We start from the raw sequence: 25,289 nt of genomic DNA, 5'->3' as shown, positions 1-25,289 counted from the left end.
CATGACATATGTTCATCTAGATGTGTAGACTCGTAAAAAATGAAACAGAAGAAAATATTATCATTGTTGCAGTGAATGATGTGATTTGGCGCGGTCACGGTATGTGGTTAAGTGGAACCTATGGAACGGGGTAAACGGAAGTTGTAGGGACACATGTTTTTGCCAAAATTTAGGTAAACATTATTGAATGAAATTTTAAATAAAATTAATAAAATAGATGACAAACATAAGGTCAGATATACAGAGAACACATTTTTATTAACAACAGGATTAACTTGCATAATTCAATTCAGATTTGTTATGATATTTCCGATGACGGATCATGACAGCCTGAAATGAGACTGAAGAAAAGTCTATTTTTTTCAGGATTTAATTGCCCATAATTAGGGGTGCGTATTATACACGAATAAATATGGTATATACAAAATGTAAAGCTTTGGGCATGTTTGTTGTTGCTAATAAACTGTATTCAACCAGAAAATATCACGAGTGTTCACAATTCTTCAGTTCAACTTCACTGTTGATAGATAATACAAGATAACTAGATAAAAGATGTAAATGAGTTAGTGGTATTAAATTATAATCTGACATGAAATGTATTTTAATATCCATCCATGATTAAAAATTATGTCTCACAGTTGAGACTGATGTTATTTATTCATCCTGTATTAGTGTCACTGTAAATTGTTTCATGAGCTGTGAAGTAATTAAGGATTGTGAAAATATAAAACCAACAAACTTTGTTTTTCATTCATATATCCTTTATTTCTCTGTAGTACAATCAGCTGAGAACATTAATTAGCACTTGTTAACTTAAACTAAAGACATATAATATTTAAAAGATACTTAACTTTAAGTGTAACATTAACAGTGAACACTTTAAATTTCATTAATCATACAATAAAACATTTGACTCTCAAAAAATATTTTTGACTCCCAAAAATTCATAGGCTGAGTCAAGGTGACTCTCAGATATTGGAGTCTAGGGGGAACCCTGCATACTGTTTTCAATGTAGAGCTAGGTTACCTGTATATTTAACCACACTAAATGGAATTTGGAATCGAAAGTGCAGTGTTGGGTTTCAAATGTAAAATTTAGTGCGGTCTATCAGAATTTATGGAATAACAGACAACAGCCATTCAAAATACAAAATAAACATAACTGAAATATCTTCAGTATACACAATTTATTTCATACAGATTTAAATTCAGATTAATATGATAGTCATATATTTACATTTAGTACTAACTACTAAATGACTTTATCGTGCGTATCCAAACCATGGGCTAATCACGTCTGTCACCCAATCACCCCTCGTAACTCAATCACCCCCGGGCCACCACTCGGCACCGTGCTACTAATCGCTTGTACGTTTCCTTTGTACCCAGTCGCGACCGTTTCGCCGATTACGTTTTGAATACCATCTATTCCAACACTCGCCGTATCGCATTTACACAATCGCGACCGTGTCGCCGATTACGCTTTGAATACCATCTATTTCAGCACTGGCCGTATTGCATTTATTCCGTTCTACTCCCGAACTTCACCCTCGGGACAATTTTACGCTTGTGGAATACTATCTCACCACCTCGACCTTTCGTGATGCCTCCCAAGAGAAGAGCAGCCGTCAACCACAAGCTTGTGAGGGGAGCCAAGCAGGCCAGGACAACCAGAAGACAAACCCCGGGAGTACACATTGTACAGGAGGCAACAGCTGATGGTGAGTCTGCCAATTACGGATATATCGAAGGGGGCAACAGAATTAACGTACAATCGGCGCAGCTTGTAAATGCCGCGCAGGCTGCCAACTCGGCTACCCAGGTAAACGAGCAACTGGAAAAAATACTCCAGTTGCTGGAACATTCAGCGCCCGGTTCGGTTAGCGCAAACCAACAGGTAAGGCTTGGTTTTAGTTCTCCCGCCATTTCGCCCAACATAGGGAGAATCCCCGATGCTCACAACGAGGCCGACGGTGACGCGGCTTGGCCAGCCAATCACATCGCAGGATACGGGGATTCCCTTTCCTTCCGTGCGGATGGAATAGATGCGCACGTCAAACAACAGGTGAGGGAAAAAATCTGGCGTGGCGAGTATGTCGACCTCAGCACAATCCTACCAAACACCGAGGGAGGTCACGAGGACGGTACGATTACCATGGCGTACGACTCCTCAGGTAAGGTAATTTTTAAACTAATAAAGCAGCAACCAAAGCGCCTGTCCCTGGCAAGCTGGACTTCAGCTTTCCACATTTTCATGTGTATATATGTTAGTAGGCACTCCGAGGTCCGCACAACCCAGGGGTTGTTGTCCTACATGGAAACCATAAGAACGGCGGCACTTCGATTCGGGGGGGATGCCTGGTCAACCTACGACAAACAATTCCCACACAGAATGTCAAGGGACCCCTCACGACGCTGGGACAACATCGACGGGGAGTTGTGGCTGAAGTACATGGTAACACAGCCGGTACTACAACCAGAATCAGCCGGACGGGGCGCAATGACACGCGTACAGGGGGACATCGCCAGTCAGGTATGCTGGGATTTCAATAAATTTGGCTGTAGCAGGGTCAACTGTAAGTACACTCACAAATGCGGTAAGTGTGGCAAACATTCCCATAGCTCTAGGACCTGCTTTCGAGGGAATGGGGTCCAACCCACGAATCCTGCAGTGCCTCAGATATAATATTATGTTTAAGGCAAAGTATGTATGTTCCACTGCTAACACTATTGCCGATGCTCTCTCGAGGTTTCAGCTCCAACGCTTCCGAGAGGCAGCACCAGCCGCGGACCAGAACCCCACACCTATCCCATGCAATATATGGCTGATCTGAGGCAGGAAGCCGGCAGACTCCTACAACAATCTCTGTCTACTAATACATGGGCCACTTACCAAACAGGCATCAATGCCTTGCACCAGTTCCGGTCCGTACACCAGCTACAAGAGGTGTGGCCAGTCCCGCTGGATCAGGTCGTAAACCTTATTGCTTATCTGTCAGTCACTCACCACTCCCCTAACACAGTCAAGACTTACATTGCAGCGCTGTCTTCACACCACAAATTCCACGGGCTCACCGACTGTACAAACCATTTCCTGGTAGGCAAGATTTTAACCGGCTTACACAAATCAGCGGGCCGACCAGACACCAGAAAACCGATCACTGCAGATCTGCTGCAGGTAGTAACCAACAATCTGCCTCACGTATGCTCATCAGCATATGAAGCCAGGCTGTTCAAGGCAGTCTACTGCACAGCCTTCTTCGGATTCTTTAGGGTTAGCGAACTGGTCCAAACTGGACCCTCAAAAACAGGTTGCGCCATCCAGAATTTAAGCTACTCGGGCAACCCCCAGCAGCATACAACAATACGGCAGGTGGAAATCAGATTGCTACAATGCTTACATACGCTTACCAACAAATTCAATGTTGCACAATTAATTCAAATAGTCTTTCATGGTACTTACTACACTTATTGTTATTGTTTACAGTTTGGTTGGTGGGATCCAGCTACATGGCCAGGGCACGGCAGTACTTGCTCCTGAAGGGCACCAGTCCGAACCAACCGAGGATGCTATGGCTGGCACGAGGGGGGATGAGGTGGAAGGAGCTGGACACCATTCTGGATGCACAGGTCAAGGCAACACGGCGCAGCCCCAGAGCCCTCATCATTCACCTGGGCTCCTTCGGATACAACTCCAGCTTCCTGACACCAAGATCATCGTATCCTCAATGCTGCCCAGGCGCTACTGGCACGATGCCAGGGACCCACTAAAGATATAGGGGATGCGGAAGAATATCAACCGCTGACTGGCCAACCGAGTCAAAGAGCTCGGCGGTACAATGGTGCCACATCCCCAGATCCTGGCATCAGACAAGACATGGTACACCTGGGAGGGCGTCCACCTCAGTGACAAAGGACTGTGTGTGTTTACAGACAATTTTTTGCATGCCCTGGCGCTTGTTTTGTGCCAGTAAGGATATTATCTCCACAGGTTAGTGTTTCCTTTCAGTACATAGGCAAGCCGGGCAACAATGCTATCTCCGCGCAGTGGGTGTGGGGTAGCACTCTGGTGCTTTGTGGCGGGGTTCTTGTGGGCTACACTGCTAGTAACAAATTAACTTGCTTCCAAATTAATACTCGTGCTTAAGGCTACCTGTTTTTCAGCGGGAACCTTTCCGGGGTTACCTGCTTCTCAGTGGGAACCTTGTCTTTCCCGACTTTTCAGCCGGGAAATCGTAAAATAACATACGTTGGGGCAAACAATTGCCACGTATATGGGCCCGGCGGCGGAAGTTGTCTTGTCAAGCAGTAGCTGACAGTTGGGTCCGCGGCGGGAGCCGCACAATGGTTTTGCTAATGGGGCCGGGCAGTGGGATCTGCTTTGGCCGGCTACCTGGGGCCGGGCAGCGGTAGTCTGACTTAGGCCAGCAGCGTGGAGCTGCTTTTGGCAGCGTCGGAGTTGCCAAGCAATGGTAGCGTTTAAATATGCTACCGTGGGGGCCGGACAGCGGTAGCAGTCTCAGGCCAGCAGCGCTAGCTGCAATCGCCGTTGGCCACGCGCGTGGCCATGGCAACGGTAGCATTTTGGTATACACAATTAGCAGCTAAGTAGCCCACTAGTACCTGCACACCCTCGGCCATTTAACCCAATCTCATCTTCTGTTTATATTATAGGCACGGGGCATCCACGGCTCGGTGGCCTGTGCCTCTCCTTGGCATATCGCGGGATAAAAAGGGAGTTCAAAGGAATTCTACCAAAAAGTAAAACTGTTCATTCAAAATATCAGATGTGAAAGTAAACATCAGAGTTATAATTTCACCACAAGATGCAGACACTGAATAAGTGTTACTTTATGCTTCTTGCCATAAGTAGTTTGTCTTTCGTAAATCAGTGAGGTAGCCTTGTTTATGTATTGACACAATCACACACACTGGTAATGAGTGTCCAAAGAAAGAAGTGAAAAGAAGGACAGAAAGACCATCTTTCTAAAACGGGATTAATGACACTGCAGGAGCTTCAACTTACGTTCTATATCTTTCACATATAGTTTGTGTTTTCTTATTCAGGTGAAATAAGTAATCAAACAAAAGTGATGCATCTTCACATACTGTGTTTGACATAGTTGTGTACAAAGAACAATACCTGATTGTAGTGGGTAGGCCCACGTTGGGGTTGTAGCTGGCACTGGCATTAAGGACAAGGGGGAGGTTTCTATCATGGGCCAGATGTGTGATGCTGGGGGACATCAAGACAACAAGGGGCTCATTTACAACCTGCAGGAAACCCTGGAATGAAGAAAATTAAAAGCAATTACGCCATCAATATTTGACTTACATTCGGAAGCAATCGAACAGAAAGCCATTAACATTCAACTTATATCATGAAGCTAACAGACAGGAAGCCATCAACATTCAACTTACATTACGAAGGTAACAGACAGGAAGCCATCAACATTCAACTTACATAACGAAGCTAACAGACAGGAAGCCATCAACATTCAACTTACATTACGAAGCTAACAGACAGGAAGCCATCAACATTCAACTTACATTACGAAGCTGACAGACAGAAGCCATCAACATTCAACTTACATCGTGAAGCAAACAGGAAGACATCAACATTCAACTTATATTACGAAGGTAACAGACAGGAAGCAATCAACATTCATCTTACATTACGAAGGTAACAGACAGGAAGCCATCAACATTCAACTTACATTAGGAAGAAAACAGACAGGAAGCAATCAACATTCATCTTACATTACGAAGGTAACAGACAGGAAGCCATCAACATTCAACTTACATTAGGAAGAAAACAGACAGGAAGCCATCAACATTCAACTTACATTAGGAAGAAAACAGACAGGAAGCTATCAACATTCAACTTACATTACAAAGCTAACAGACAGGAAGCCATCAACATTCAACTTACATATTGAAGCAAACAGGAAGCCATCAACATTCAACTTACATTATGAAGCAAACATGAAGCCATCAACATTTAACTTACATAATCAAGGAAACAGACAGGAAGCCATCAACATTCAACTTACATTAGAAAGCAAATAAATAGGGAGTCATCAACTTTCAATGACATTCACATGAGAAGCTACTTTCCAATGTTGAGAAAAAGTTTGGCAACATTTGAACATTATGGTCTGGTACTATGCTTCTGATGTTCAATCACATTAACAGGTTCATCAAGTCCAGCTAGCAACATGCATTTTGTGACAAGAAAACTACTCACATACAGAGTTCTGCTGCCCACAGAGGAATTGGAGTCATGTTTTTCAAAGGTCACGCCTACTCTGTAATAACCCTGAGGTAAAGCCCCTGCAGAGATGTGAAGAACCTCACTGTTCCCACTGCCAGCAGCCAAGGTGACAGATTCAAAATCTTCCTCCCTATAACACATGCTGGTATCCTCCTCTTTGTAAGACACCACTGTCCAGTGGTAGTTCTGGGAGGTTAACACACAGGACACTGTAGTGTACAGACTAAAGTACAAATCACGGCTTCTAAAGTACACTGGGGCAGCTTGAATACTCCTGGATGTTCCATTCACAATGGTGTCATTAGTACACTGTCCCACATCAATCTTCTCATACACTACATCCAGTGATGTTAGGGACTGGCTGGGTGTGGGGCTAGTTGTTGATGCATTGATGATGAAGTTGCCACCACTTCCCAAATGTGTCCCAAACAAGGCATATGTCAGTCCCTCTGTGGATGAAGACAGCAGAAAGGTAGAAAGAGGGTAGCTACTTCTGACTGATGGTGTAAGAGTTTGAAGGCTGGGGATGCAGGAGTCCTGTCCACCAATGTCCACCGACACTGAAGAGGAGGAATCATTGACCAGCAGCAGGAATGTTATGTAGCTGTCTACAGGGACTGAGGTGGTGTTGCTGTTGGACGTTATGTACACTTTGTCCTCTGGAATGAAAATATCATGCCAATATGGATGCTATGTGGGAAAAACATTTATTTCTTTAGTTTTGAGACATATGCCCACACATCCCCTAAAACTTACAGAGCTTTGCGAAAAGAACAAACAAATCATACAACCATTACATCAATGCTAATGAAACAGCAAAACAGAAGTTGTGGAACCCAACCAACACACAATGCAAGGACATGTTTCGAACCGGCGTGACCTTCCTTGTATTTCACGGGGATAGGAATTAGCACTATCTGGCGAGTCCGGACCAATTTGCTAATGTTAAAGGTACCCTAAGGGATACATCTTCAATTCCTGTCTGTTTGGGAAAGTGAATGTTCTTTTGTGATGTGGTCAGCATTATTCGCCAAGATGGCACTGATCGACACCTACCCCTGACTGGCATCATGTGGACAGCAGACCCCTCAGATGAAGCATTGGTTAGGGCTGAAATAAAAGTTTCATCAATAGATAATTAACAAACATGTGTCACAGTTTCTCTGATAAACAGGATAAATACACCGATAAAGTTTCATATATTGAGTCAATGTGAGTTTGGTTTAATAACACAGCTTTACATAGTATTTAACTTATTTTGGGGTTATGAGAGCAGGGAGGAAAGCCTGCAGTGATCCAGGCCTAACATATATTCCACTTTTGTAGAACTCACGGTTACTGGATCAGGGAGAATCTAGGATTCACACTCGTGATCCTAGCTTTCTGGCATGCCAAAGTGATGAAGGGAATTTCAGCACCTTAGGTAAGGAGTCACCTGTGTCCCCTAGTCAGCATGAACAAGTTTGAAAGGAAGCTTAACACATCTCTTGTGAGACTACATTGAATAATATGTTGCCTATTCCAACATCAATAGATACTGTTTTCACCTGTGATGCTGATGTTGTAGAGCTCAAATGGGTTGAAGAAGTGTCCAGGTAAAGTCAGTGTTGTTTTGTCGCTGTTCAACACAGCATGACCCTCCCACATCTGAGGAGGCAGCACCCCGACTTGGCCTTTGTGTATGTCCCATGTGTAGGTGACACTGCCCAGTCCGTCACAGTCAGTGCAGGCTACTGTCAGGGTCACAGGCTCTGTAGAATCGTCCCCACACCCTGATGTACAGCTGGAGTGGAAATGACTATATTTTCCAGCAAATCTACAGACGATCCACCAGCAATAGTGGACATATTAAATGTTTACAGTGCTACGGCTTGTTTTGTTGTATCAGTCAGTCTCAGCTTAACATGAAACATGGTACGTGTGTGCATGCCATTATTCAATGACAACCTGTTATTGGCACATCTGTTCTTACTTGATCTCCAGTTGCATGCTGACAACACCACTGACCGCCACCAGGACAGTGTGGTTGCCCCCGGTCACATTGTCCGAGTCTAGGGTCATAGTGAAGGAGTAGTTCTGACCTGCAGTCAAATATCGTCCTTCCATCCTCAGTACTGGTTCTGAACAGAAAGCAAACAGGATGTATTACAAATGTGTTTTAATATTTATTTCACGCCTCAAACCTTTTCAGCATGAATGTTAATATTCTCTGAGAAAATCTGTTTTCTTCTTTAACTCTTTCATCACTGGCTGCCCCAGAGTTATGTCCCTTGAAACCCTGCAGTCCCTGACACTGACAAGGCCTGTACACTGGCCTCCCTGGCAGTATTATTGGAAAATCACACTATCATTTTTGATGCATTTTTCCTACCAGAAACTTGCTTTTAATATACATTTATCATATACCATTGTAAAGAGGATTAAGTATACTTTAATATTCTTTGTTGTTATTGTCTCTAACCTTTGTTATTTTCTAATTACAGGTGTTTACAAGTGAAATAAAACTTGAAAACACTGAAAAAATGAAAACAGACAATGAATTTTGGCTCAAATTGTATTACAAATCACAAAAATAAATCACAGATACAAGGTAAACATAACACAGAGGTCTTGTCATCTTGGACGGCACAGGTAATCCCAGGTGTTACAGGTAAATTCTCTTCATGCACATCTGTAAACAAATAAACAAGTTTACAACTCTTGGTACTGACTTTGTTTTCTATACTGATGTCACATATTACTTATGATACACTTACAGCCTCTTAGGTAAACTCGTTAACACAGGTTAACTTGTTAACGCAGGTAAACTCGTTAACACAGGTAAAAACACAAATATTTGATTTATTTTGTTCTTTTTCAGGATTTGAAACAAAAATTAATTATTTAAGTTTTTAAAAAGTTATTTATCACATTATCTGAACATTGAACCACAGCTACTATAAGAATGACATCACAGGGAAGATAACACAGATTGATCTGAAGAGGGAAAGATTGTAAAAGGACGGAAAGATCGTAAATTCAAGTTCTGCAAATATACAAAATGTTATAACATATTTACAATACACTGCTATTTACAATTGCATAATAAATTAAATCAGTACTTTATTAAATCAATTAATAAATAAATAATCATTACAGTTACTAAAATTTAAATTAAGATGTAAAAAACAAGAACACAAACATGAATATGGAAATAAATTTTATTCAAATTGAGCGAAATATAAGGACATACGACAAACCGGCAAACTACAATTCGGATTGCGATCAGATAAATAAATTTAAAAAAAAAGAAACAGATACGTCATGCCACTCACCTTTGTTGTTGTTGTGATCGCTCGTTCACGTGTCGGTGGCTGGATTCTCATTCGTCGCACTGATAATCTGTTCAAACACAGAATCATTGTAAAACAGTTGGAAAAAATCAATAGCACGACTCTTCACTCACCGTGTCAATATATATTCTTGAGTCCGGTCGCCTCTTCAAAATCCCTCATGTCTCCACTATTGTGGTCCCTCTGCCACTCCCATTCTTGAAAGTTGGCGGGGGGGACACCTCGTCGAAACCATCAAAATCTTCACCAAAATATTCGCGAAATTCCCTCTCCCCTTCGCGTAAATTATTCAATTCAAACACATTATTATTCCCGATAGAGTCGTTGTTAATCATCTGATCGCTAACCGAATCGTAGTTGGCCGCCATTACGCTTGATTTACGATTCAAGCGAGAAAAATACCTGTCGCGAAAACGGGTGACATACCCGCGATTTTCGCGCCAAAAAGACGGGGAAATTCCATAGAATGACGTGTCATTACGTGTAGATCTCGTTTCCATATTTAGAACGAGATTACACACGAGAAAGGAAGTAGAAAGAGCGATTTTGTAAACACGCTCGTGCCGCCCGATTTATCGGGCAGCCGGGTTCTGGGCCACAGCTTATGCTGCCCGATTTTTCGGGCAGCCGGGTTCTGGGACACGGTTTATCCTGCCCGATAAATTGGGCAGTCGGGGCGAAAGGGTTAATCAAATATTGTTATAATTTCAATATTATCTAAATTGAAATCTTGAACAAAACTACACCTCCTTATGGTTGGGAAAATCTGCAAACAATGTAGTTTATTATGCCATCTTATATTACAGTTCTGAAGAGAATTTTCAGAGCATTTCTGGAAGACAACAATTTTATAAGTGATCTGAAAAATCCTGATCCTGAAAAACTACTAAATATTCAAACTTGTCACCAGAGTCTAAACATTGTTTGGCATATCCTACCTGTTAAAGGAATTATTTGAGTGTCATTTCCGACACCAGGCCACATCTTAGGCACACAATCACACGGCTGTCCGTCTATTTGGCAATACCAGGAATACCTGAAGAAAAGCAGTCGCAGATCAATTAAGCCATCACTGAAATATCTTCGGCATACACAATTAGGAGATAAATATACTGTTTTCAATGTAGAGCTAGGTTACCTTTAGATTTAACCGCACTAAATGGAATTTGGAATCGAAAGTGCAGTGTTGGGTTTCAAATGTTACATTAAGTGCGGTCGATCAGAATTTATGGAATAACCGACAACAACCATTCAAAATACAAAATAAACATAACTGAAATATCTTCAGTATACACAATTAATTTCATACAGATTTAAATTCAGATTAATATGATAGTCATATATAAAGGGAGTTCAAAGGAATTCTACCAAAAAGTAAAACTGTTCATTCAAAATATCAGATGTGAAAGTAAACATCAGAGTAATAATTTCACCACAAGATGCAGACACTGAATAAGTGTTACTTAATGCTTCTTGCCATAAGTAGTTTGTCTTTCGTAAATCAGTGAGGTAGCCTTGTTTATATGTATTGACACAATCACACACACTGGTAATGAGTGTCCAAAGAAAGAAGTGAAAAGAAGGACAGAAAGACCATCTTTCTAAAACAGGATTAATGACACTGTGCATGCTGGAGCCTCAACTTACGTTCTATATCTTTCACATATAGTTTGTGTTTTCTTATTCAGGTGAAATAAGTAATCAAACAAAAGTGATGCATCTTCACATACTGTGTTTGACAAAGTTGTGTACAAAGAACAATACCTGATTGTAGTGGGAAGGCCCACGTTGGGGTTGTAGCTGGCACTGGCATTAAGGACAAGAGGGAGATTTCTATCATGGGCCAGATGTGTGACGCTGGGGGACATTACGACAACAAGGGGCTCATTTACAACCTGCAGGAAACCCTGGAATGAAGAAAATTAAAAGCAATTACGCCATCAATATTCGACTTACATTAGAAAGCAAACAAACAGAAAGCCATCAACATTCAACTTACATAATGAAGAAAACAGGAAGCCATCAACATTCAACATACATCAGGAAGGAAACAGGAAGCCATCAATATTCAACTTACATAATGAAGGAAACAGGAAGCCATCAACATTCAACATACATCAGGAAGGAAACAGGAAGCCATGAACATTCAACTTACATCAGGAAGGAAAAAGGAAGCCATCAACATTCAACTTACATCAGGAAGCTAACATACAGGAAGCCATCAACATTCAACATACATTACAAAGCAAACAAACAGGATGCCATCAACATTCAACATACATCAGGAAGCTAACATACAGGAAGCCATCAACATTCAACATACATTACAAAGCAAACAAACAGGATGCCATCAACATTCAACATACATTACAAAGCAAACAAACAGGATGCCATCAACATTCAACTTACATCAGGAAGGAAACAGAGAGGAAGCCATCAACATTCAACTTACATAATCAAGGAAACAGGAAGCCATCAACATTCAACTTACATAATCAAGGAAACAGGAAGCCATCAACATTCAACTTACATTATGAAGCTAACAGACAGGAAGCCATCAACATTCAACTTACATTAGAAAGCAAATAAGCAGGGAGTCATCAACTTTCAATGACATTGACATGAGAAGCTACTTTCCAATGTTGAGAAAAAGTTTGGCAACATTTGAACATTATGGTCAGCTGGTACATAGCTTCTGATGTTCAATCACATTAACAGGTTCATCAAGTCCAGCTAGTTTGAAAGAATTACTAGCAGCCATGTAAAAACAATCATGGTTATCTTAACAGTCCTCCATACAGAATATACAAAGCAACATGCATTTTGTGACAAGAAAACTACTCACATACAGAGTTCTGCTGCCCACAGAGGAATGGGAGTCATGTTTTTCAAAGGTCACGCCTACTCTGTAATAACCCTGAGGTAAAGCCCCTGCAGAGATGTGAAGAACCTCACTGTTCCCACTGCCAGCAGCCAAGGTGACAGATTCAAAATCTTCCTCCCTATAACACATGCTGGTATCCTCCTCTTTGTAAGACACCACTGTCCAGTGGTAGTTCTGGGAGGTTAACACACAGGACACTGTAGTGTACAGACTAAAGTACAAATCACGGCTTCTAAAGTACACTGGGGCAGCTTGAATACTCCTGGATGTTCCATTCACAATGGTGTCATTAGTACACTGTCCCACATCAATCTTCTCATACACTACATCCAGTGATGTTAGGGACTGGCTGGGTGTGGGGCTAGTTGTTGATGCATTGATGATGAAGTTGCCACCCCTTCCCAAATGTGTCCCAAACAAGGCATATGTCAGTCCCTCTGTGGATGAAGACAGCAGAAAGGTAGAAAGAGGGTAGCTACTTCTGACTGATGGTGTAAGAGTTTGAAGGCTGGGGATGCAGGAGTCCTGTCCACCAATGTCCACTGACACTGAAGAGGAGGAATCATTGACCAGCAGCAGGAATGTTATGTAGCTGTCTACAGGGACTGAGGTGGTGTTGCTGTCGGATGTTATGTATACTTTGTCCTCTGGAATGAAAATATCATGCCAATATGGATGCTATGTGGGAAAAACATTTATTTCTTTAGTTTTGAGACATATGCCCACACATCCCCTAAAACTTACAGAGCTTTGCGAAAAGAACAAACAAATCATACAACCATTACATCAATGCTAATGAAACAACAAAACAGAAGTTGTGGAACCCAACCAACACACAATGCAAGGACATGTTTCGAACCGGCGTGACCTTCCTTGTATTTCACAGGGATAGGAATTAGCACTATCTGGCGAGTCCGGACCAATTTGCTAATGTTAAAGGTATCCTAAGGGATACATCTTCAATTCCTGCCTGTTTGGGAAAGTGAATGTTGTTTTGTGATGTGGTCAGCATTATTCCAGGCAGTCTTGGTCAGGTAAACAAATGGTTGATAGCACCAACAACAACTAACACAGGGGATGATGATACCCTATCAGCAAGGTTATACTGTAGCCCCTCCATATCAAGTCAGCTCTGGGGACCTACCCTGCCCTGGTACCCCACTGGGTACATGCCAAGATGGCACTGATCGACACCTACCCCTGACTGGCATCATGTGGACAGCAGACCCCTCAGATGAAGCATTGGTTAGGGCTGAAATAAAAGTTTCATCAATAGATAATTAACAAACATGTGTCACAGTTTCTCTGATAAACAGGATAAATACACCGATAAAGTTTCATATATTTAGTCAATGTGAGTTTGGTTTAACACAGCTTTACATAGTATTTAACTTATTTTGGGGTTATGAGAGCAGGGAGGAAAGCCTGCAGTGATCCAGGCCTAACATATATTCCACTTTTGTAGAACTCAAGGTTACTGGATCAGGGAGAATCTAGGATTCACACTTGTGATCCTAGCTTTCTGGCATGCCAAAGTGAGGCAGGGAATTTCAGCACCTTAGGTTAGGAGTCACATGTGACCCCTAGTCAGCATGAACATGTTTGAGATGAAGCTTAACACATCTCTTGTGAGACTACATTGAGTAATATGTTGCCTGTTCCAACATCAATAGATACTGTTTTCACCTGTGATGCTGATGTTGTAGAGCTCAAATGGGTTGAAGAAGTGTCCAGGTAAAGTCAGTGTTGTTTTGTCGCTGTTCAACACAGCATGACCCTCCCACATCTGAGGAGGCAGCACCCCGACTTGGCCTTTGTGTATGTCCCATGTGTAGGTGACACTGCCCAGTCCGTCACAGTCAGTGCAGGCTACTGTCAGGGTCACAGGCTCTGTAGAATCGTCCCCACACCCTGATGTACAGCTGAAGTGGAAATGATTATATTTTCCAGCAAATCTACAGACGACCCACCAGCAATAGTGGACATATTAATTGTTTACAGTGCTACGGCTTGTTTTGTTGTATCAGTCAGTCTCAGCTTAACATGAAACATGGTACGTGTGTGCATGCCATTATTCAATGACAACCTGTTATTGGCATATCTGTTCTTACTTGATCTGCAGTTGCATGCTGACAACACCACTGACCGCCACCAGGACAGTGTGGTTGCCCCCGGTCACATTGTCCGAGTCTAGGGTCATAGTGAAGGAGTAGTTCTGACCTGCAGTCAAATATCGTCCTTCCATCCTCAGTACTGGTTCTGAACAGAAAGCAAACAGGATGTATTACAAATGTGTTTTAATACTTATTTCACGCCTCAAACCTTTTCAGCATGAATGTTAATATTCTCTGAGAAAATCTGTTTTCTTCTTTAATCAAATATTGTTATAATTTCAATATTATCTAAATTGAAATCTTGAACAAAACTACACCTCCTTATGGTTGGGAAAATCTGCAAACAATGTAGTTTATTATGCCATCTTATATTACAGTTCTGAAGAGAATTTTCAGAGCATTTCTGGAAGACAACAATTTTATAAGTGATCTGACTTTGAAAATTGGGTAATTTATCCTGAAAAACTACTAAATATTCAAACTTGTCACCAGAGTCTAAACATTGTTTGGCACATCCTACCTGTGAAAGGAATTATTTGAGTGTCATTTCCGACACCAGGCCACATTTTAGGCACACAATCACACGGCTGACCGTCTATTTGGCAATACCAGGAATACCTGAAGAAAAGCAGTCGCAGATCAAGCCATCACTGAAATATCTTCGGCATACACAATTAGGAGATAAATATACTGTTTTCAATGTAGAGCTAGGTTACCTTTAGATTTAACCGCACTAAATGGAATTTGGAATCGAAAGTGTAGTGTTGGGTTTCAAATGTTACATTAAGTGCGGTCGATCAGAATTTATGGAATAACCGACAACAACCATTCAAAATACAAAATAAACATAACTGAAATATCTTCAGTATACACAATTAATTTCATACAGATTTAAATTCAGATTAATATGATAGTCATATATAAAGGGAGTTCAAAGGAATTCTACCAAAAAGTAAAACTGTTCATTCAAAATATCAGATGTGAAAGTAAACATCAGAGTAATAATTTCACCACAAGATGCAGACACTGAATAAGTGTTACTTAATGCTTCTTGCCATAAGTAGTTTGTCTTTCGTAAATCACTGAGGTAGCCTTGTTTATGTATTGACACAATCACACACATTGGTAATGAGTGTCCAAAGAAAGAAGTGAAAAGAAGGACAGAAAGACCATCTTTCTAAAACGGGATTAATGACACTGTGCATGCTGGAGCCTCAACTTACGTTCTATATCTTTCACATATAGTTTGTGTTTTCTTATTCAGGTGAAATAAGTAATCAAACAAAAGTGATGCATCTTCACATACTGTGTTTGACAAAGTTGTGTACAAAGAACAATACCTGATTGTAGTGGGAAGGCCCACGTTGGGGTTGTAGCTGGCACTGGCATTAAGGACAAGAGGGAGATTTCTATCATGGGCCAGATGTGAGACGCTGGGGGACATTACGACAACAAGGGGCTCATTTACAACCTGCAGGAAACCCTGGAATGAAGAAAATTAAAAGCAACTAGAAAGTGTTTTTACTCGTAAAAACATATGTCTCCCCCCACTCCCCTAACCCCCATTCATTCGTTTACTTCACGTTAAACCCCATCTCTTCATTCCCACCCTCCATTACTAAATAACAGAGACAAAAATAGAACTCCTAGAAATTTCAAACAACTAATCGGCACCACTTCAGTGCTGGGTTAATGTGTATACAAAGTTTTGCGAAAAAATATTAAACGGTTTCCGAGTTATGGTCCGGAAACCAAGCTTACCCCCATTCAGAGTCTATGTTCAAGTTATCTCCATGGAAACGAGAAAAAATAAAAATGTCAAAAATCTCTAAATAGCAAAAGGCACCACTTCAGTGCTGGGTTAATGTGTATACAAAGTTTCGCGAAAAAATATTAAACGGTTTCTGAGTTATGGTCAGGAAACAAAGCTTCCCCCATTCAGAGCCTATGTTCAACTTATCTCCATGGAAACGAGAAAAAATAAAAATGTCAAAAATCTCTAAATAGCAAAAGGCACCACTTAAGTGCTGGGTTAATGTGTATACAAAGTTTCGCGAAAAAATATTAAACGGTTTCCGAGTTATGGTCCGGAAACCAAGCTTACCCCCATTCAGAGTCTATGTTCAAGTTATCTCCATGGAATGAGAAGAAATAAAAATGTCAAAAATCTCTAAATAGCAAAAGGCACCACTTCAGTGCTGGGTTAATGTGTATACAAAGTTTCGCGAAATAATATTAAACGGTTTCTGAGTTATGGTCAGGAAACAAAGCTTACCCCCATTCAGAGCCTATGTTCAACTTATCTCCATGGAAACGAGAAGAAATAAAAATGTCAAAAATCTCTAAATAGCAAAAGGCACCACTTCAGTGCTGGGTTAATGTGTATACAAAGTTTCGCGAAAAAATATTAAACGGTTTCTGAGTTATGGTCCCGAAACTGTGGGAACACCGACGCCAACGCCGACGGGAACCGTGCCAAAAACAATATGTCTCCCTCCATTCTGGGGGAGACATAATTACGCCATCAATATTCGACTTACATTAGGAAGCAATCAAACAGAAAGCCATCAACATTCAACTTACATAATGAAGAAAACAGGAAGCCATCAACATTCAACATACATCAGGAAGGAAACAGGAAGCCATCAACATTCAACTTACATAATGAAGGAAACAGGAAGCCATCAACATTCAACATACATCAGGAAGGAAACAGGAAGCCATCAACATTCAACATACATTACAAAGCAAACAAACAGGATGCCATCAACATTCAACATACATTACAAAGCAAACAAACAGGATGCCATCAACATTCAACTTACATCAGGAAGGAAACAGAGAGGAAGCCATCAACATTCAACTTACATAATCAAGGAAACAGGAAGCCATCAACATTCAACTTACATAATCAAGGAAACAGGAAGCCATCAACATTCAACTTACATAATCAAGGAAACAGGAAGCCATCAACATTCAACTTACATTATGAAGCTAACAGACAGGAAGCCATCAACATTCAACTTACATTAGAAAGCAAATAAGCAGGGAGTCGACAACTTTCAATGACATTGACATGAGAAGCTACTTTCCAATGTTGAGAAAAAGTTTGGCAACATTTAAACATTATGGTCAGCTGGTACATTGCTTCTGATGTTCAATCACATTAACAGGTTCATCAAGTCCAGCTAGTTTGAAAGAATTACTAGCAGCCATGTAAAAACAATCATGGTTATCTTAACAGTCCTCCATACAGAATATACAAAGCAACATGCATTTTGTGACAAGAAAACTACTCACATACAGAGTTCTGCTGCCCACAGAGGAATTGGAGTCATGTTTTTCAAAGGTCATGCCTACTCTGTAATAACCCTGAGGTAAAGCCCCTGCAGAGATGTGAAGAACCTCACTGTTCCCACTGCCAGCAGCCAAGGTGACAGATTCAAAATCTTCCTCCCTATAACACATGCTGGTATCCTCCTCTTTGTAAGACACCACTGTCCAGTGGTAGTTCTGGGAGGTTAACACACAGGACACTGTACTGTACAGACTAAAGTACAAATCACGGCTTCTAAAGTACACTGGGGCAGCTTGAATACTCCTGGATGTTCCATTCACAATGGTGTCATTAGTACACTGTCCCACATCAATCTTCTCATACACTACATCCAGTGATGTTAGGGACTGGCTGGGTGTGGGGCTAGTTGTTGATGCATTGATGATGAAGTTGCCACCCCTTCCCAAATGTGTCCCAAACAAGGCATATGTCAGTCCCTCTGTGGATGAAGACAGCAGAAAGGTAGAAAGAGGGTAGCTACTTCTGACTGATGGTGTAAGAGTTTGAAGGCTGGGGATGCAGGAGTCCTGTCCACCAATGTCCACTGACACTGAAGAGGAGGAATCATTGACCAGCAGCAGGAATGTTATGTAGCTGTCTACAGGGACTGAGGTGGTGTTGCTGTCGGATGTTATGTATACTTTGTCCTCTGGAATGAAAATATCATGCCAATATGGATGCTATGTGGGAAAAACATTTATTTCTTTAGTTTTGAGACATATGCCCACACATCCCCTAAAACTTACAGAGCTTTGCGAAAAGAACAAACAAATCATACAACCATTACATCAATGCTAATGAAACAGCAAAACAGAAGTTGTGGAACCCAACCAACACACAATGCATGGACATGTTTCGAACCGGCGTGACCTTCCTTGTATTTCACAGGGATAGGAATTAGCACTATCTGGCGAGTCCGGACCAATTTGCTAATGTTAAAGGTATCCTAAAAGGGATACATCTTCAATTCCTGCCTGTTTGGGAAAGTGAATGTTGTTTTGTGATGTGGTCAGCATTATTCCAGGCAGTCTTGGTCAGGTAAACAAATGGTTGATAGCACCAACAACAACTAACACAGGGGATGATGATACCCTATCAGCAAGGTTATACTGTAGCCCCTCCATATCAAGTCAGCTCTGGGGACCTACCCTGCCCTGGTACCCCACTGGGTACATGCCAAGATGGCACTGATCGACACCTACCCCTGACTGGCATCATGTGGACAGCAGACCCCTCAGATGAAGCATTGGTTAGGGCTGAAATAAAAGTTTCATCAATAGATAATTAACCAACATGTGTCACAGTTTCTCTGATAAACAGGATAAATACACCGATAAAGTTTCATATATTCAGTCAACGTGAGTTTGGTTTAACACAGCTTTACATAGTATTTAACTTATTTTGGGGTTATGAGAGCAGGAAGGAAAGCCTGCAGTGATCCAGGCCTAACATATATTCCACTTTTGTAGAACTCACGGTTACTGGATCAGGGAGAATCTAGGATTCACACTCGTGATCCTAGCTTTCTGGCATGCCAAAGTGATGAAGGGAATTTCAGCACCTTAGGTAAGGAGTCACCTGTGACCCCTAGTCAGCATGAACATGTTTGAGATGAAGCTTAACACATCTCTTGTGAGACTACATTGAGTAATATGTTGCCTGTTCCAACATCAACAGATACTGTTTTCACCTGTGACGCTGATGTTGTAGAGCTCAAATGGGTTGAAGAAGTGTCCAGGTAAAGTCAGTGTTGTTTTGTCGCTGTTCAACACAGCATGACCCTCCCACATCTGAGGAGGCAGCACCCCGACTTGGCCTTTGTGTATGTCCCATGTGTAGGTGACACTGCCCAGTCCGTCACAGTCAGTGCAGGCTACTGTCAGGGTCACAGGCTCTGTAGAATCGTCCCCACACCCTGATGTACAGCTGAAGTGGAAATGATTATATTTTCCAGCAAATCTACAGACGACCCACCAGCAATAGTGGACATATTAATTGTTTACAGTGCTACGGCTTGTTTTGTTGTATCAGTCAGTCTCAGCTTAACATGAAACATGGTACGTGTGTGCATGCCATTATTCAATGACAACCTGTTATTGGCATATCTGTTCTTACTTGATCTGCAGTTGCATGCTGACAACACCACTGACCGCCACCAGGACAGTGTGGTTGCCCCCGGTCACATTGTCCGAGTCTAGGGTCATAGTGAAGGAGTAGTTCTGACCTGCAGTCAAATATCGTCCTTCCATCCTCAGTACTGGTTCTGAACAGAAAGCAAACAGGATGTATTACAAATGTGTTTTAATACTTATTTCACGCCTCAAACCTTTTCAGCATGAATGTTAATATTCTCTGAGAAAATCTGTTTTCTTCTTTAATCAAATATTGTTATAATTTCAATATTATTTAAATTGAAATCTTGAACAAAACTACACCTCCTTATGGTTGGGAAAATCTGCAAACAATGTAGTTTATTATGCCATCTTATATTACAGTTCTGAAGAGAATTTTCAGAGCATTTCTGGAAGACAACAATTTTATAAGTGATCTGACTTTGAAAATTGGGTAATTTATCCTGAAAAACTACTAAATATTCAAACTTGTCACCAGAGTCTAAACATTGTTTGGCACATCCTACCTGTGAAAGGAATTATTTGAGTGTCATTTCCGACACCAGGCCACATTTTAGGCACACAATCACACGGCTGACCGTCTATTTGGCAATACCAGGAATACCTGAAGAAAAGCAGTCGCAGATCAAGCCATCACTGAAATATCTTCGGCATACACAATTAGGAGATAAATATACTGTTTTCAATGTAGAGCTAGGTTACCTTTAGATTTAACCGCACTAAATGGAATTTGGAATCGAAAGTGCAGTGTTTGGTTTCAAATGTTACATTAAGTGCGGTCGATCAGAATTTATGGAATAACCGACAACAACCATTCAAAATACAAAATAAACATAACTGAAATATCTTCAGTATACACAATTAATTTCATACAGATTTAAATTCAGATTAATATGATAGTCATATATAAAGGGAGTTCAAAGGAATTCTACCAAAAAGTAAAACTGTTCATTCAAAATATCAGATGTGAAAGTAAACATCAGAGTAATAATTTCACCACAAGATGCAGACACTGAATAAGTGTTACTTAATGCTTCTTGCCATAAGTAGTTTGTCTTTCGTAAATCAGTGAGGTAGCCTTGTTTATGTATTGACACAATCACACACACTGGTAATGAGTGTCCAAAGAAAGAAGTGAAAAGAAGGACAGAAAGACCATCTTTCTAAAACGGGATTAATGACACTGTGCATGCTGGAGCCTCAACTTACGTTCTATATCTTTCACATATAGTTTGTGTTTTCTTATTCAGGTGAAATAAGTAATCAAACAAAAGTGATGCATCTTCACATACTGTGTTTGACAAAGTTGTGTACAAAGAACAATACCTGATTGTAGTGGGAAGGCCCACGTTGGGGTTGTAGCTGGCACTGGCATTAAGGACAAGAGGGAGATTTCTATCATGGGCCAGATGTGTGACGCTGGGGGACATTACGACAACAAGGGGCTCATTTACAACCTGCAGGAAACCCTGGAATGAAGAAAATTAAAAGCAACTAGAAAGTGTTTTTACTCGTAAAAACATATGTCTCCCCCCACTCCCCTAACCCCCATTCATTCGTTTACTTCACGTTAAACCCCATCTCTTCATTCCCACCCTCCATTACTAAATAACAGAGACAAAAATAGAATTCCTAGAAATTTCAAACAACTAATCGGCACCACTTCAGTGCTGGGTTAATGTGTATACAAAGTTTCGCGAAAAAATATTAAACGGTTTCCGAGTTATGGTCCGGAAACCAAGCTTACCCCCATTCAGAGTCTATGTTCAAGTTATCTCCATGGAAACGAGAAAAAATAAAAATGTCAAAAATCTCTAAATAGCAAAAGGCACCACTTCAGTGCTGGGTTAATGTGTATACAAAGTTTCGCGAAAAAATATTAAACGGTTTCTGAGTTATGGTCAGGAAACCAAGCTTACCCCCATTCAGAGCCTATGTTCAACTTATCTCCATGGAAACGAGAAGAAATAAAAATGTCAAAAATCTCTAAATAGCAAAAGGCACCACTTCAGTGCTGGGTTAACGTGTATACAAAGTTTCGCAAGAAATATTAAACGGTTTCCGAGTTATGGTCAGGAAACCAAGCTTACCCCCATTCAGAGTCTATGTTCAAGTTATCTCCATGTAAACGAGAAGATATAAAAATGTCAAAAATCTCTAAATAGCAAAAGGCACCACTTCAGTGCTGGGTTAATGTGTATACAAAGTTTCGCGAAAAAATATTAAACGGTTTCTGAGTTATGGTCCGGACACGGTGGGAACGCCGACGCTGACGGGAACCGTGCCAAAAACAGTATGTCTCCCTCCATTCTGGGGGAGACATAATTACGCCATCAATATTCGACTTACATTAGGAAGCAATCAAACAGAAAGCCATCAACATACAACTTACATAATGAAGAAAACAGGAAGCCATCAACATTCAACATACATCAGGAAGGAAACAGGAAGCCATCAACATTCAACTTACATAATGAAGGAAACAGGAAGCCATCAACATTCAACATACATCAGGAAGGAAACAGGAAGCCATCAACATTCAACTTACATCAGGAAGCTTACATACAGGAAGCCTTCAACATTCAACATACATTACAAAGCAAACAGACAGGATGCCATCAACATTCAACATACATTACAAAGCAAACAAACAGGATGCCATCAACATTCAACTTACATAATCAAGGAAACAGGAAGCCATCAACATTCAACTTACATAATCAAGGAAACAGGAAGCCATCAACATTCAACTTACATTATGAAGCTAACAGACAGGAAGCCATCAACATTCAACTTACATTAGAAAGCAAATAAGCAGGGAGTCATCAACTTTCAATGACATTGACATGAGAAGCTACTTTCCAATGTTGAGAAAAAGTTTGGCAACATTTGAACATTATGGTCAGCTGGTACTATGCTTCTGATGTTCAATCACATTAACAGGTTCATCAAGTCCAGCTAGTTTGAAAGAATTACTAGCAGCCATGTAAAAACAATCATGGTTATCTTAACAGTCCTCCATACAGAATATACAAAGCAACATGCATTTTGTGACAAGAAAACTACTCACATACAGAGTTCTGCTGCCCACAGAGGAATTGGAGTCATGTTTTTCAAAGGTCATGCCTACTCTGTAATAACCCTGAGGTAAAGCCCCTGCAGAGATGTGAAGAACCTCACTGTTCCCACTGCCAGCAGCCAAGGTGACAGATTCAAAATCTTCCTCCCTATAACACATGCTGGTATCCTCCTCTTTGTAAGACACCACTGTCCAGTGGTAGTTCTGGGAGGTTAACACACAGGACACTGTAGTGTACAGACTAAAGTACAAATCACGGCTTCTAAAGTACACTGGGGCAGCTTGAATACTCCTGGATGTTCCATTCACAATGGTGTCATTAGTACACTGTCCCACATCAATCTTCTCATACACTACATCCAGTGATGTTAGGGACTGGCTGGGTGTGGGGCTAGTTGTTGATGCATTGATGATGAAGTTGCCACCCCTTCCCAAATGTGTCCCAAACAAGGCATATGTCAGTCCCTCTGTGGATGAAGACAGCAGAAAGGTAGAAAGAGGGTAGCTACTTCTGACTGATGGTGTAAGAGTATGAAGGCTGGGGATGCAGGAGTCCTGTCCACCAATGTCCACCGACATTGAAGAGGAGGAATCATTGACCAGCAGCAGGAATGTTATGTAGCTGTCTACAGGGACTGAGGTGGTGTTGCTGTCGGATGTTATGTATACTTGGTCCTCTGGAATGAAAATATCATGCCAATATGGATGCTATGTGGGAAAAACATTTATTTCTTTAGTTTTGAGACATATGCCCACACATCCCCTAAAACTTACAGAGCTTTGCGAAAAGAACAAACAAATCATACAACCATTACATCAATGCTAATGAAACAACAAAACAGAAGTTGTGGAACCCAACCAACACACAATGCAAGGACATGTTTCGAACCGGCGTGACCTTCCTTGTATTTCACAGGGATAGGAATTAGCACTATCTGGCGAGTCCGGACCAATTTGCTAATGTTAAAGGTATCCTAAAAGGGATACATCTTCAATTCCTGCCTGTTTGGGAAAGTGAATGTTGTTTTGTGATGTGGTCAGCATTATTCCAGGCAGTCTTGGTCAGGTAAACAAATGGTTGATAGCACCAACAACAACTAACACAGGGGATGATGATACCCTATCAGCAAGGTTATACTGTAGCCCCTCCATATCAAGTCAGCTCTGGGGACCTACCCTGCCCTGGTACCCCACTGGGTACATGCCAAGATGGCACTGATCGACACCTACCCCTGACTGGCATCATGTGGACAGCAGACCCCTCAGATGAAGCATTGGTTAGGGCTGAAATAAAAGTTTCATCAATAGATAATTAACAAACATGTGTCACAGTTTCTCTGATAAATAGGATAAATACATCGATAAAGTTTCATTTATTTAGTCAACGTGAGTTTGGTTTAACACAGCTTTACATAGTATTTCACTTATTTTGGGGTTATGAGAGCAGGGAGGAAAGCCTGCAGTGATCCAGGCCTAACATATATTCCACTTTTGTAGAACTCAAGGTTACTGGATCAGGGAGAATCTAGCATTCACACTTGTGATCCTAGCTTTCTGGCATGCCAAAGTGAGGCAGGGAATTTCAGCACCTTAGGTTAGGAGTCACATGTGACCCCTAGTCAGCATGAACATGTTTGAGATGAAGCTTAACACATCTCTTGTGAGACTACATTGAGTAATATGTTGCCTGTTCCAACATCAACAGATACTGTTTTCACCTGTGATGCTGATGTTGTAGAGCTCAAATGGGTTGAAGAAGTGTCCAGGTAAATTCAGTGTTGTTTTGTCGCTGTTCAACACAGCATGACCCTCCCACATCTGAGGAGGCAGCACCCCGACTTGGCCTTTGTGTATGTCCCATGTGTAGGTGACACTGCCCAGTCCGTCACAGTCAGTGCAGGCTACTGTCAGGGTCACAGGCTCTGTAGAATCGTCCCCACACCCTGATGTACAGCTGAAGTGGAAATGATTATATTTTCCCGCAAATCTACAGACATCCCACCAGCAATAGTGGACATATTAAATGTTTACAGTGCTACGGCTTGTTTTGTTGTATCAGTCAGTCTCAGCTTAACATGAAACATGGTACGTGCGTGCATGCCATTATTCAATGACAACCTGTTATTGGCATATCTGT

The 25,289-nt window shown here is 41.2% G+C and overlaps 2 protein-coding genes across 5 annotated transcripts in view; one reads left to right on the top strand and one right to left on the bottom strand.

Moving 5' to 3' along the window:
• The window catches only part of LOC124131324, a 111,902-nt gene that overhangs the window by 51,084 nt on the left and 35,529 nt on the right, over positions 1 to 25,289 (bottom strand). For all 4 annotated transcript variants that reach the window (XM_048397716.1, XM_048397710.1, XM_048397719.1 and 1 more), the window contains 21 exons: positions 24,871 to 25,106; positions 24,383 to 24,436; positions 23,144 to 23,829; positions 21,400 to 21,542; positions 20,580 to 20,677; positions 20,057 to 20,204; positions 19,632 to 19,867; positions 19,144 to 19,197; positions 17,905 to 18,590; positions 15,945 to 16,087; positions 15,125 to 15,222; positions 14,602 to 14,749; positions 14,177 to 14,412; positions 13,689 to 13,742; positions 12,452 to 13,137; positions 11,371 to 11,513; positions 10,545 to 10,642; positions 8,247 to 8,394; positions 7,822 to 8,057; positions 7,331 to 7,384; positions 6,248 to 6,933 (listed from right to left, as the gene is read on the bottom strand). In XM_048397716.1, coding sequence (XP_048253673.1) covers positions 6,248 to 6,933; positions 7,331 to 7,384; positions 7,822 to 8,057; positions 8,247 to 8,394; positions 10,545 to 10,642; positions 11,371 to 11,513; positions 12,452 to 13,137; positions 13,689 to 13,742; positions 14,177 to 14,412; positions 14,602 to 14,749; positions 15,125 to 15,222; positions 15,945 to 16,087; positions 17,905 to 18,590; positions 19,144 to 19,197; positions 19,632 to 19,867; positions 20,057 to 20,204; positions 20,580 to 20,677; positions 21,400 to 21,542; positions 23,144 to 23,829; positions 24,383 to 24,436; positions 24,871 to 25,106 — 5,071 coding nt within the window. The remainder of the gene's footprint in view (positions 1 to 6,247; positions 6,934 to 7,330; positions 7,385 to 7,821; positions 8,058 to 8,246; positions 8,395 to 10,544; positions 10,643 to 11,370; positions 11,514 to 12,451; positions 13,138 to 13,688; positions 13,743 to 14,176; positions 14,413 to 14,601; positions 14,750 to 15,124; positions 15,223 to 15,944; positions 16,088 to 17,904; positions 18,591 to 19,143; positions 19,198 to 19,631; positions 19,868 to 20,056; positions 20,205 to 20,579; positions 20,678 to 21,399; positions 21,543 to 23,143; positions 23,830 to 24,382; positions 24,437 to 24,870; positions 25,107 to 25,289) is intronic.
• Positions 1,577 to 4,344, top strand: LOC125381179. The gene is made up of 2 exons (XM_048397732.1): positions 1,577 to 2,174; positions 2,272 to 4,344. The coding sequence occupies exons 1-2, from the start codon at positions 1,604 to 1,606 to the stop codon at positions 2,325 to 2,327; spliced, it is 627 nt and encodes a 208-aa protein (XP_048253689.1). The 5' UTR covers positions 1,577 to 1,603; the 3' UTR covers positions 2,328 to 4,344.

The sequence above is a fragment of the Haliotis rufescens genome, unplaced genomic scaffold (genome assembly GCF_023055435.1).
Source record: "Haliotis rufescens isolate VD_foot unplaced genomic scaffold, xgHalRufe1.0.p SCAF_1, whole genome shotgun sequence".
NCBI classification, from domain to species: domain Eukaryota; kingdom Metazoa; phylum Mollusca; class Gastropoda; order Lepetellida; family Haliotidae; genus Haliotis; species Haliotis rufescens.
The sequence above is the reverse complement of the archived record's forward strand: the minus strand, read 5'-3'. Positions and strand labels throughout refer to the sequence as shown.